The following is a 12,896-nucleotide window of genomic DNA, read 5'->3' as shown; positions in this document are numbered from 1 at the left end:
ACTTTGCCAGTCTTCTGGGTGTGCAACACTGGCACTTGCAAGAGTTGTACACCCTACTTCCCTAGAAAGGTTTACATAGAGTTCTCAGGGTGCATCCACTATCTATATTTTTATTTGACCAGCCTGCTTCTTTCCCCTACACCTCTGAAAAGTAAGAGCATTTCAAACCAAAATGCCTGTTTTAAAATTATTGAATTACCCACAGTAATTTCTGTTTTTTTACATTTTTGTTAAACTGTGGTTTGTGCTGGGAGTGGGGAGTTGTCATTTTTCTAAACGCAATTGCAACACTGATCTGTCCAGCGTGGACAGGCATAATGACTGCGCCCTAATTTCTCCTTATTTAATTTTTTGAAATTAAAAATGTATACAACATATTATAAACTCATCACATAAAAATATAAATACACAGAAAATAATCAGATTTCAGCTTTGGGGCTTGTAAATATTATATGGTACCAACAAATTGAAGAAACTAAATACCTCCAAAAGGATATTTGGGTCTCCGGGGACATGTGTTCAGGGACACCTCTATTCACAAAGGCAAAGAAGGAAGACCAGATTTCAATAAAACAGTCCCTTCTTCGAGGAAAAGTCCTCAAAGAAGTCTGCTATGATGCATCAGACACTCTGCCAGAAGCCCAGAACTATTTCCCAAACCTTTGTTAGCCAACCTTGTAAAGTAAAACCCACAGTCGAGTCCCAATACTGAGGAATTTCTAAATGGGCTGCTGCTAACAAGAAATTTAACAAGTCAGTTATTTTTCTACCAACATTGTCATAAATGGATAATAAGGCAAGTAACAGGTTAGGATATAATGTCTGAGACCAGAATGTATAGACCCTGGAGCATTCCCACCACATGTGCATCCAAGAGCCTACAGAGTCACGGCAACCCAGAATTCAACAAGCCATGAGTTAAATAAACCATGGGTTAGCATTATGTGTAAACCAAGTCTATCAGTCTGATTAAAATCAATGTGGATGACTGGTTAACCAGTTCTTTCATCAATATGTACATATTTCAGAATCTCAATGAAGATGCCTTTTTGAAGCTTCTGAAAGCAGGGAGGAATTAGGAAAGGACCAGTTTCTCAAGTGTGGCATAGCTTACAACTAAATAACCAAAAGCTATTCATCACCGCTAGCAGAACAGAATAGACTATATCCAATGGTGGCTTTGCCTTAGTGGAAAGCACTTTCACTAGTGCACGTTGGGGCACCCAATTTTTGCCACTGTCTCCTTACACCTCATCTCCAGCCAAAAGCTGCTTCCAAGAGTTGGGGGACCCTCTGGAGCAGATTAGGGTATGGCATGAAGCACTGCAGTAGGTAGGGGAGGATCAGTGAAAACCTGGGCCCTGTTTCTACAACAACGGAAGGAGAAGCTAATGGAGGAGTACCAGGTTTTTTAAAAGTTATCAGCTTTGCTGCGATGTGGTTCATGCAGGTCTCCACGAGCAGGTTCTCCAGAGCAGTAAAAAATTGCTTCACAGAACATACTTCCTGGTGCGGGTGGTGGTTGGAGTGAAGGTCATCTGAGTGGCATGGGCTGCTCAACCAATAAGAGAGGCTTTCCCCCTCTCCCCCTTTCTCCTTTCCCCTGAAAGTCCAGATGCACCTGCATTTCAGGAGCAAGCCTCATTAAGCACAATGGGAGTTACTTCCGAGTAGACACACATACACTTGTACTGGGAAAGAGAGCAGTAAAGATGAAGATGGAAACCAGCCTGCCTTTTAACCCGCAGGATCTCTGTAACAAAGGGTGGAAGTAGTTTCTTCCTAATGCAAGAAACCAAACAAAGGAGAATTGGAGCCTTGAGATCATGCTTTACCACACGTAGGGAATTTGGGCTTTAAACTGTGCCATGTCAATTGTGGGGGATCTCTGTAGGTTCTGTGGGCATGCAGAGGGCAAGCCTCATTCAGCACAATGAAAGGAAACACCCCTTGACTGGGGCCATGGTGAAAGGCACACCCCTGGGCAGGGCTAGCATACTGGGGGACACAGCAACTCTACCGGAGAGAACCCGACTTGAGGAAAAGAATCGTACTTTGTGCAGTCTCAGAAAATCTGGTTTGTCCCTGATAAGTTCCAGGGTGGCTGCTGGACGGCCACAACCTCATCTGTCCCAAACGACCTCAACACGCAGCCAGCTCAGAGTAAATCGCGGGTGGAAACACCCCCCAGGTGGCCCATGAGTGAGCAGAAGTGCTTTCTGCTAAGGCCACTGTTGGATATAGCACATTATCTTTAACAGGTTTGTTTTCTTCCCATTTGTCAGTATAGCATTTGGGATATTCCCCACTAACACACAGCACAGGCGCATACCAGTTGTAAAAGGCCCAAGTTTAAGAGACTGATCTTGATTTCAGCTGAGTACTGTCAGGTTCAGTTGCCTGTGCTTTCTGTCTTTAGAAGGAAAGTTACGACAGTTTCAGCCTGAAAGCAATTATCTGTTAACTTGGGAGCTAGAAAGAAAAGCTATCTTTACGTTTCTGTTTTATCAACATTTGGGTGGGCATCAGACAGACAGCGTGTGTGATTAATTACACCAGATAACACCTGGAATTCTATTTACATTTGCCTGGGAGTAAATCTCCTTGAGCTCAATGGGACTTACTTCAGGGAGTAACATATGTAGGATTGGGCCCTTGTTTTATGTCCAGTTGCAAAAGAGACATTTATATGTACCATTGCAGCTAGAATCTAGGGATGTAACGGGAGACATTCTAAAGAGAAATGGAAAGCCAAGTATCCACCAGTGACAAATACGTGGAGAAATGTAATGCCCTTAAGACTCGGAACGTGTATAATTTGCAGTGCACACACATTGTAAGCAAGACTGACAAATACTTTACTGCATACTTCTTGTATTAGAAATTAGGTACAGCACTGGGAAATGGGTAGCTGAGGACACACAAAGGGATTCTAGAAGAGAACACAGGTTCCTAAAGACAAACATTTATACTATATCAATTACCCTGTCGTAATTATTTCATTACTTCTTTATGGTGAAATAACTCTTAAATGGTGGTGCCTAAAAATAAAAGTTTAGAATTCTACATTTTTAATAGTCCATGGACAACAGACGTTTTAAATATGAATACTATTTAACTGTAATAAAGATCTTAAAATCATAATTAGCAATGAGATTGGCCCACATGAAGAAATTAAAGATGAGTGTTTCTGAATCTGACTTCTTTCTAGAATTATTAACGGTACAATCCTATAGATATCTACCCAGAAGTAAGCCCCATTGAATTTAATGGGGCGTACTCTCAGATAAATGAGTAGTACAGGATTGCAGCCTTAAAGTGTCTGTTACAGAGTAGCCTACTATAATAGCAAATTTCTTTTCTGTTAGATCAGCAGGACTGTTTAGAATGGATTAATGAATGGCTACACACAGAAAATATAGTCCCTTAGGGAAAACAATAGAACAGTTAAATTCCATACAGCTAAATTCCATTTATCACATTAACGTGGAAGAAAGATCTTTTAAGATCAAAGATAATGCAATCATATTTTAATTACTAAAGTCTCAGCGTAGATGCAGAACTAGACTATGCCCTGGGAAATCTCTAGTACCGCTGGTGATTCACCATTCTTTTCTCACAAAGAAATTGGTCCATTTAAATTTGGGGAAATATAGAACTAGATAGATACACTTTGTTAAAAAGAAGATAGTAAGATTACATGTATATATTCAAATTAGATGGTTATTGGACAAAAAAATAAAACTAAAAAAAGTTTTAAAGCCATTTAAGTCAATTTGAAGCAGCACCAATCAATAAACTTAACACACGAGTCTAAAATAGCCTATTACTCCAAATAAAATCACATTAAATGAAAACTTACACATGTTAAAATTAGGGGGGTGGGGTGGAATCTAGATAGGATTATTTTTTTTCAATCAAAAGGGAATGTTTATCGAAGACAGCATATAATTTATATGCACAAATTTAAGAAAATATTATTATTTCTGAGAAAGAAATAATGGCAATGGCAAATTATACTCATTTAAACTTGTGAAATAAGGTTTTGAACACATCCTTCAAATTTTGGGGCCATTAGAATGCTTTATGATCATCTTAGTCTTATTGATCATCATTCTATGCCTTTTCATATTTCAAGATTTTCCTTGCATCTGACATTATGCTTGTAGATACAAAGGGGGGGGGGTGTTTTAAGCTTTCCCCCTGAAAAAGAACTCGTTTGAGGTCAAATCACATTGGGAATCTTGTAGTACCTAATAATTCTGTATAGATCCATAACAGTTGGTTGTCATCGCATATGTTAAGAAGTTGTTCTCTAATGGTTGGTCCTGCATGTACAGAACATATGGAGCTGGCTTGAAAAGAGAGGGCTGGATCTAAAGGGGCTGTTCCATTCAGGGAAACTGTCTTTCCATTTGTGGAAGGGCATGTTTGGACCATCCAACCCAATATGTAAACCAGACCCTAAATAACAAAACCTTCAGAAATTGGTTGAGAAGTATTAGTTCAGAAGAAGTGAGCATCTTTGGACTCCTTTCTAGTCTCATTTTTTAAATCAGTGTTCAAAACTGAGGGCACAAGCCAGGGTCACACACAGAAAGCCACTTGTGCAACAGGACTTTCTCCCTCTCTTTTTTTCCCCCTCTGCAGTCCCCCTCCCCCACTGCCAAATCAGCTTCAGAGAGTCCTCCAACCCCCACCCCCAAACAGATTTGGAGGATGTACAGTTCTAGTTCTCCTGATGGAGGCAGTTCCATCAGTGGAAAAATGTCACTGGAGCCCACTCTGGCTAATTTCAATATATGAAAGCTACAACTTTTGTTGTACTGGACATAATGGATTTTTTAGGTGACCCTGCAGGGCAATGCATATGTTACACTTAGTATCCATCCAAGGCTGAACGGTAACTGTGTGCTCTGTTAAATGCCAGATCCTAAAAATCGCTATAACAGGTATAGTGAACCTGTGGCCCTCCAGACATCGTTGGACTCCAACTTGGAGTCCATGGCCAATGGTCAGGGATAAAGGGAGTTGTAGTCCAACAACATCTGGAAAGCCACAGGTTCCCCAATCCTGCTCTATAATGATAGTTTGAACTTTGACTGTGTAACCCAATGCACGCTTACTAGAGAGTAAGCCCAGCTGACGTCAGTGGTACTTACTTCTGAGTCAGCATAGGGTGGTGTTGTAAAGTATTATAAATCATTCTGAAGAGAAATCACAGGCACTGATAGATCAGATCATTGTCCATCTAGTTTAGGGTTCTGTTTCCAACAACACACAGCCAGGTGTCTCTGGGATCTCTCAAGCAAGTTATTATAGCGATAGCCTTCCTCACACACCAGTGAGCAAGAGAATACTTACTAATTGCAGAGTCATAGGCAGTTGAATTGTGCCCATCTCGGAGGAGAGGAAACGGAGAGAGATAGGCATGGGTGCAGTTTTTGGAAGGTGACTGGTTAGCTGAAAAACAGCAACACACATTAAATCACTGCCTTGCATTTACATAAAAGGACAACTTTTTTTCTATTTGGAGAATGCCTACATCTAAGACACCCTTAAAGAGTAATGGACTGACCTCCATAGGTCTGATCTCTAAAAAACTGAATCAAGGTGTGGGGGGGATGTCTCTGGGGGCTCTACATTGGAAGCACATTGTAAACCCCTTGGGTTTGTGACTTGGTTTGGTTAATGAATGCTGAAGCCAATGTGCAAAAATATGGTGACAGTTAATAGGAAGTGCTAAGAGATGGAACAGGGAAAGCTCATTGGCTCAGACAGAAAGGAGGAGCAGAGGAGCACTCTCCATGGCAGACATTCCCAACCTGGTGCCCTCCAGATGTGTCACACTACAATTCCCATCATTCCCACTCAGCATAGGCCATGCTGGCTGGGGATGATGGGAGTTGCAGACCGACACATCTGGAGGGCACCAAGTTAGGAAAGGCTGCTCTAGGCTCTCAGGACATTTTCCAATGATCAATTTACTTGCAATTTATTCCCAATTGACATTTCATTCCACACATACGTTTAAGCTTTAAGACAAACAAGAAAATGTAAGCCTATATACAGAGGGCTCAAAAACCACTTATTTGATTTTTTAAAAGTATATCTGGAGTGTCTAGATTACTGAAGAGCAGTCATGGAATAAGGGGAGAGGTCCTCTTATGGATCAGTAACTGGTTAAAGAACAAAAAGCAGAGAGTAGGAATAAATGATAAATTCTCCCAACAGAGATATGTGAACAGTGGGGTCTCACACAGGAATCTGTATTGAGAGTGATGCTTTTCAACATCTTCATAAATGATCTGGAATTAGGAGTGAGCAGTGAAGTGGCCAAGTTTGCTGACCACACCAAACTATTTAGGGGGGTTAACAAAACAGGATTGCAAGGAGCTCCAAAAGGATCTCTGGTATAAACTAGAAGAATGGGCATCCAAATGGCAAATGTGGTTCAATGTAAGCAAATGTAAAGTGATACACATTGGGGCAAAAAAATCCCAACTTCACATATAAGCTGATGGGATCTGAGCTATTAGTGACTGACCAAGAAAGAGATCTTGGGGTTCTGGTGGACAGCTTGTTGAAAACGTTAACCCACTGTGTGGCTGCTGTGAAAAAGGCAAATTCCATATTAGGCATAATTAGGAAAGGAATCGAAAATAAAACAGCCAATATCATATTGTCCTTATACAAAGCTTTGATATGACCAGAATTGGAATAGTCTGCCCAGTCCTGGCCACCTAAAAAGGATATTGTAGAGTTGGAAAAAGTACAGAAAAGAGGCTGGAGCAACTCCCCTATAGGGAAAAGTTATAACATCTGGGGCTGTTTAGCTTAGAGAAAAGAAAAGTGAGGGGAGAAATGATAGAGGTGTACAGAATTATGCATGGTGTAAAGAAAGTGGATAGGGAGATATTTTTCTTCCTCTCTTACAATATTAGAACCCAGGGTCATCCCATGAAGCTTAATTGTGAGAGGTTCAGGACAGATAAAAGGAAGTACTTCTTCACACAGCACATAGTTAAACTATGGAATTCGCTACCACAAGAAGTAGTGATGGACACCAATTTGAACGACTTTAAAAGGGGATTGGACAAAGTTTTGGAGGAGAAGGCTATCAATGGCTACTAGTCCTGGTGGCTCTATGCTACCTCAAATATCAGAGGCAGTATGCCTATGTACACCAGTTGCTGGGGAACATGGACAGGCAGGTGCTGTTTCACTCATGTCCTGCTTGTGGATTTCCCGTGGACAGCTGGTAGGCCACTGTGTAAACAGAATGCTGGACTAGATGGACCTTTGGTCTGATTCAGCATGGCTTTTCTTAGGTTCTTAACATCCACATACTAAAAACTTATAATGGTAAATGCCACACTTCCATTCCAATCATCCATCCTGTCTTCCTCCTCCAAGCACCTCCACAATCTCTGTCATAGCGACCCAGTATGCTTCCCATTACTTTCACCACCTTTGTATTTGCATCCTACGGCGGCCATGTGTCCTATTTATAGAGGACAGTCCTCTTTTTGAAGGGCTGTTTAGTCCAAGTCCAGTTTAAAGATAAAGAACCATAAGAGGGCAGAACAACACAGTCCTTGAAGTTGCCCATCAACAGTTAGGAATCGGAAAGCTGAACTGGCGCTCAGATCACCTGGTCACAGCCTTCCCCGCCATAAAGCTATACTGTATTTCAGTTTAAATTAGAATAGTCATTTCTACAGTTGTATCCATGCATATAAATTAGCATGTGAAACTTTTATGCAAATCTGTGTCCTCTTTTATCCCATTTTTCGGTGATGCATTTCCCCTTTTTTGGCAATGCAGAAGTGGCCACTCTACAATAGCCTGAAAAGAGTGGAGCAACAAGAGTGGAGGGAACAAGGGCAAACTTTATGTGCACCAGCATACGAGGTGCGCTAGGTGGTTGTGCTGCTGTGTCTGTCTTTTGTTTGGGGTGAAAAGACTGCTGCTGCGTAGTTTTTATCGATTATATGGTTTTAAATTATGATACTGCAAGCTGCCCTGAGCATCTTATAGGAAGGTGGGATGCACACATTTTAATGAAATATTCAGTAACTTCTGTTCACTTTTATAAAGTGCCCAGGTATCCTACGTAGATTTTCCAAGCACTACAAGCAGCTCAAATGCCATAATTTATTCTGTCCTGTTTTGTATACCATCTGTTTTCATTATTATTTATTATTGTTACAGTGCCCAGAAAAACTAGGTGGTCTACAAAAAGAAAAAGGAAAAAGCAACAACAACCGGGACCTGCCTGCCTGCCTACAGGCTTAAAATCTAAATCAAAGACTTCTCATACTAGAGCAGTGCATGAGAAAAGTGAAACTAAACCCAAAGATATTTTTCCACTTGCTCAAGAGCTTGTGAGACTGCTTGCAGTGGAGGCTGGTGGCTCCAAATGTGGTGGGGCTGTAAATATATTCTGGGTTTCAGTCAGAACCAGCACGAACTCTAAAGAAGCTACCCAAGGTGCTGAACCAATGGGTTCAGTACCTTGGATAACCCTTTTAGAGTTCTGGCTGAAACCCAGAATGGAATCACAGCCCCACCAAAATCGGAGCCACCAGCTTTGACTGGCCTCTTGCATACGCAGAAGTATGCAAACCGATGTAGCACCTATTATATCGCGCTGTGTGAACTCTTGTGCAAGCATTTGTTGAATACCTTTGCATAAGCTCTTGTGCTGGCATTTGCAGAACAGTGCTGTTTCCCCTCTGCTCTCAGTTCTGCGGGTGCAACCTTATGACTTTTCTTGTTCACTCGCAAAGCCAAGCGGCTGGAGCAAGTGTGCTGTCTGTTCATTGCTCTAGTAGAGAGGGATCGCTCTGTGGGTTATTGCAGACCACCATATCCTTGCATCTCCGAATGTCTGAGTGAATATCTGTGACATCACCGTGTCAACAAGTGGGGGCTTTATAGGTTGCATCCAATAGTGCAGGATGGCATCTCGTAGCAGAACATGTGCCCCCTTCCCCCTGCAGCTGTACACCCTCCCCAGATCTGTTCAGGAGGGTTACAGTACCCTATTGAGCAGATTTCAGGGGTCACAGGGGACTGCAGGAGTGGGGGCAGGGAGAGGGAAGTCCCACTGCACAAACAGAAATCTGCTGGCATAAGATCCACTGCAGCTCTGTACAAACTGCTTACCTTCTGTGAATGTAATTGATCAAGGCAGACATATCTTAAAGAGATGCACCCATTCTAAGTAAAAACTCTGTTAAGAGGAGGATACTTACTGTACCAAAACTTCCACATGCCGTTATCATTCTCATCTACCTTTCCATCAAACCAGCATCTCCAGAAGAACCCCTCATGGTGGAAAATAATCTTCTCTTCCTGCAGGAAAAAAAAACACACACGGTTACATTCGTCTATATGAATACACACACATTGCTCCCTCTTCTTCATAGATATACATCTATGGGCAATGAACAAATCTAAACATTTTAGTACAGATTTTTGAAAAAAAGCAAAAAAAAGCCATATATTGGAGGGTTGGGGGGTTGGAATAACTCCTTAATATCTCTGCTGATTCCGAACTTATCTGACCAATGTCAGAATCAAAGAAAATATTTTCCTACATGTTAATGGGATTTAGATGAGACTCATATTAAACTATAGAGAGTGTTTCTCTTGCATGAGTGATATTTGCAGTCGAGGAAGAAATAAACACCTTTGTGATAGTACTGCAAGATGTCATTCAAAGGAATAAAAATATATACTAACCGTAGTGTCATTCAGACCTTCCGAACACCTTCCAACTTCTGTAGCAAGGAGCCAATAGTCTGTTCCAAAGGCCACTAAAAAGAACAAAATTCCTAAAGCTCCGAAGAAGCCTCCAAAAAATATCCCAACACTCAATTTCATTGCTGATTTTTTAAAAAATAATGTGATATATTTACAATATTTGTTTATTAAAAAGAAGTATCCTCCTCCCCCCAAAATTACTGAAGGATTACACTACTGGACAAGAAGTTCTGTTGGGAAAGGTCTAAAAGTCTTTAAAGAACTGCTGTTTTTTAATCTTTCCCAATGGTTTTTTTTTCCCACTTCGTGCTGTGGTTTGATTTGTGTCCCATTAAAGTGCAACCTAACGAATGGACAGGGACTTCTATTTTAGGAGACTCCATGGAAGAACTTTACACTACTTCCCTCAGCTAGGTGTGGCCAGCCAAAAATAGCTGACCTTCCCTTAGCTGGGTATTGACTTGAAATATTGTTGCACTTGGTGCCTCAACAGACGTGGAAGGGGGATGAAGTTACTGTGCCCTTGTTATTCATCACAGGTTGGGTTTCAATATCTAGCGCCGGCAAGCAGTTCCAGCATGTACACCTTGTCATCGATGTATCTCCCTCCCATAAGCAGACAAGGAATGCTAACTTGCAGACACATACACAAAGCACACAGTGCCAGACTGAGACCCAGAAATATATAAGCCACATTGAAGGCTTATCATAAGTTATAAGTCATAACAATGTATAAAAATGCTTGGGTCTCATTGACTGACTGGCTCATTCACAAAAGGATCAAACTTGTTGTGGGCTTTTCCCAAAACATTAAAAGCTGACATTTGGTGTGCATGTATCCCACAACATCTGAATTACTAAACACACACACACACACACACCCTTAAAAGAAGCAATTTTATGCCTCTCTCCCTAAACTCACAACATGAAGTCTACTTCCCTTGTAAGAAAAAGCAGATAATATCCCAAGCCTAACCTCTGTGAGAATACACAATGCAGAGATGTGGGAATTCTCTCTTTACACTCTCCAACAATCTTTGGATGGTGGTGGAGTGATTTCCAGTGGCAGCCAGGAATAAATCTATGCTTTCAGACTGCAGGATGTATTTAGTAACATTAAAAAAAGTCAAATAGAAGCATGATGTCTGGGTTCCCACTGCCATAGAGCCAGTTTACAAAACTAGCTTGTCTCCTCAGCAGTAGGAACAGCTGTGGCAAAAATAACATACATGAATTCTAGCTGTTTGCATGATCCTTTCCTGCATGTGCATGTACCTTCTTTCTATCTCAGCCATCCAGTAGCTCAGCCTTCCCCAGCCTGTTGCCCTACAGATGTTTTGGACTTCAACTCCCATCAGCCCCAGCCAGCATGGCCAATTGTCAGGAATTCTGGGAGTTGTAGTCCAAAATATTTGGAGGGCACCAGGTTAGGAAAGGCTGCAATAACTGTTAATCCTCTGGAACTCTTTGTATAATCAGTCTTCGTTAAAGATCTATTTCTAATCATTTTTGTGATTTCACCAAGTTTAATTTACAGTGCAATCCCTATACATGTCTACTCCAAAGTAAGTTCCACTGAGTTCAGGCAAGTTTGTATAGGATTGCAACTTCACTCACTTTTCTGTTGTGGAAACTTCTCGTGAATGTTTGTTGCTTGGATTCTAACTTAACTGCAGCTTGAAGAGAGACGGATTTAGGTGTTGCAACTTACAGCACGTGCAACAAAATGCATGCAACAAAAAGCACAGTCACACAAACTGGCCAAATTGAAGCCTATTTCTTATTGCCCTCCTTCCCTCTCCACTGCCCTGTTTGAAAGATAAGCACAGCATATAGGGGAGCAGAGTGGAAACTGTTCACATTTCTATCTTGCCTCCCTGTCTTTTTGGACTTTTAAATAGATTAAATAGTTGGCACCACGATTAATGCAGTTCCATTGCTAGAGGTGTTCAGAGCACTGTCTGTTACAGTTTTATTGGATGAGTTTCAGTTATTGAGGCCTGAGGATGCGGACAAGGTGCTTGGCCAAGTCTGATCGACCACTTGTGTGCTTGACCCTTGCCCTTCATGGCTTATTACATCAAATGAGGGGATGTCTAGCTGGGTCCAGGAGGTTGTAAATTCCTCGAGAGAGGGAGTGGTGCTGGCCTCTTTAAAAGAGGTGGTAATCAGACCACTCCTGACAAAGCCTAACCTGGACCCGGGGGATGTTAACAATTATAGGCCAGTGGCCAACATCCCCTTCCTGGGCAAGGTGCTTGAGCTGGTGGTTGCAGGACAGCTCCAGGCACTGTTGAATGAAACGGATTATCTAGATCCATTTCAATTGGGCTTCAGGCCTGGTTTTGGAATGGAAACTGCCTTGGTCGCCCTGTGGGATGACCTCTGCCAGGAGAGGGACAGGGGGAGTGCGACCCTGTTGATTCTCCTGGACCTCTCAGCAGCTTTTGATACCATCGACCATGGTATCCTTCTGGATAGGTTGTCTGGGTTGGGAGTTGGAGGCATTGCACTGCAGTGGTTCCGCTCCTACTTGGATGGCCGACTCCAGAAGGTGGTGCTGGGGCATTATTGTTCTGTGCCATGGCAATTGTGCCATGGGTTTCCACAGGGCTCTATTTTATCCCCTATGCTGTTTAACATCTACATGAAACCGCTGGCGGAGGTTATCCGGAGGTGTGGGCTGAAGAGCCATCAATATGAGGATGACACCCAGCTCTACCTCTCTTTCTCATGAAAACCAGGTGAGGCAGTGGCTGTTCTGAATCAGTGCCTCGGGCCTGGGCACGGTAATGGACTGGATGAGGGCCAATAAACTGAAACTCAATCCAGACAAGATGGAAGTACTGTTAGTGGGTGGTTTGTCTGCCCGGCCAGGTGATATTCAACCTGTTCTGGAGGGGGTTTCACTCCCCCTAAAGGATCACGTTCATAGTTTCGGTGTGCTCTTGGACCCAGAACTGTCACTTGAGGCACAGGTGAACTCAGTGGCACTGAGCACTTTTTATCAGCTTAGGCTGGTATACCAACTATGCCCTTATCTGGGCAGAGATAGCCTAGCTACAGTTATCCATGCTCTGATAACTTCTCGTCTGGATTACTGCAATATGTTATATGGGGCCGCC

At 42.2% G+C, this 12,896-nt stretch overlaps 1 protein-coding gene across 1 annotated transcript in view; it reads right to left on the bottom strand.

Annotated features, from left to right (window-relative positions):
- The window catches only part of TMEM182 (transmembrane protein 182), a 30,345-nt gene extending 20,393 nt beyond the window's left edge, over window positions 1–9,952 (bottom strand). Inside the window, exons 1-3 of the mRNA XM_084844462.1 lie at window positions 9,751–9,952; window positions 9,261–9,360; window positions 5,365–5,463 (exon numbers count right to left, since the gene is read on the bottom strand). Of these exons, the coding sequence (XP_084700588.1) occupies window positions 5,365–5,463; window positions 9,261–9,360; window positions 9,751–9,891 (340 nt within the window). The 5' untranslated portion in view covers window positions 9,892–9,952. The remainder of the gene's footprint in view (window positions 1–5,364; window positions 5,464–9,260; window positions 9,361–9,750) is intronic.
- Between the last annotated feature and the right edge of the window lie 2,944 nt (window positions 9,953–12,896).

Source organism: Heloderma suspectum, chromosome 3 (assembly GCF_057233095.1).
Source record: "Heloderma suspectum isolate Gila_16-S chromosome 3, 16-S_ref, whole genome shotgun sequence".
In the NCBI taxonomy this organism is placed as follows: Eukaryota; Metazoa; Chordata; class Lepidosauria; order Squamata; family Helodermatidae; genus Heloderma; species Heloderma suspectum.
Note: the sequence above shows the minus strand (reverse complement) of the source record. Positions and strands in the feature narration are given on the sequence as shown.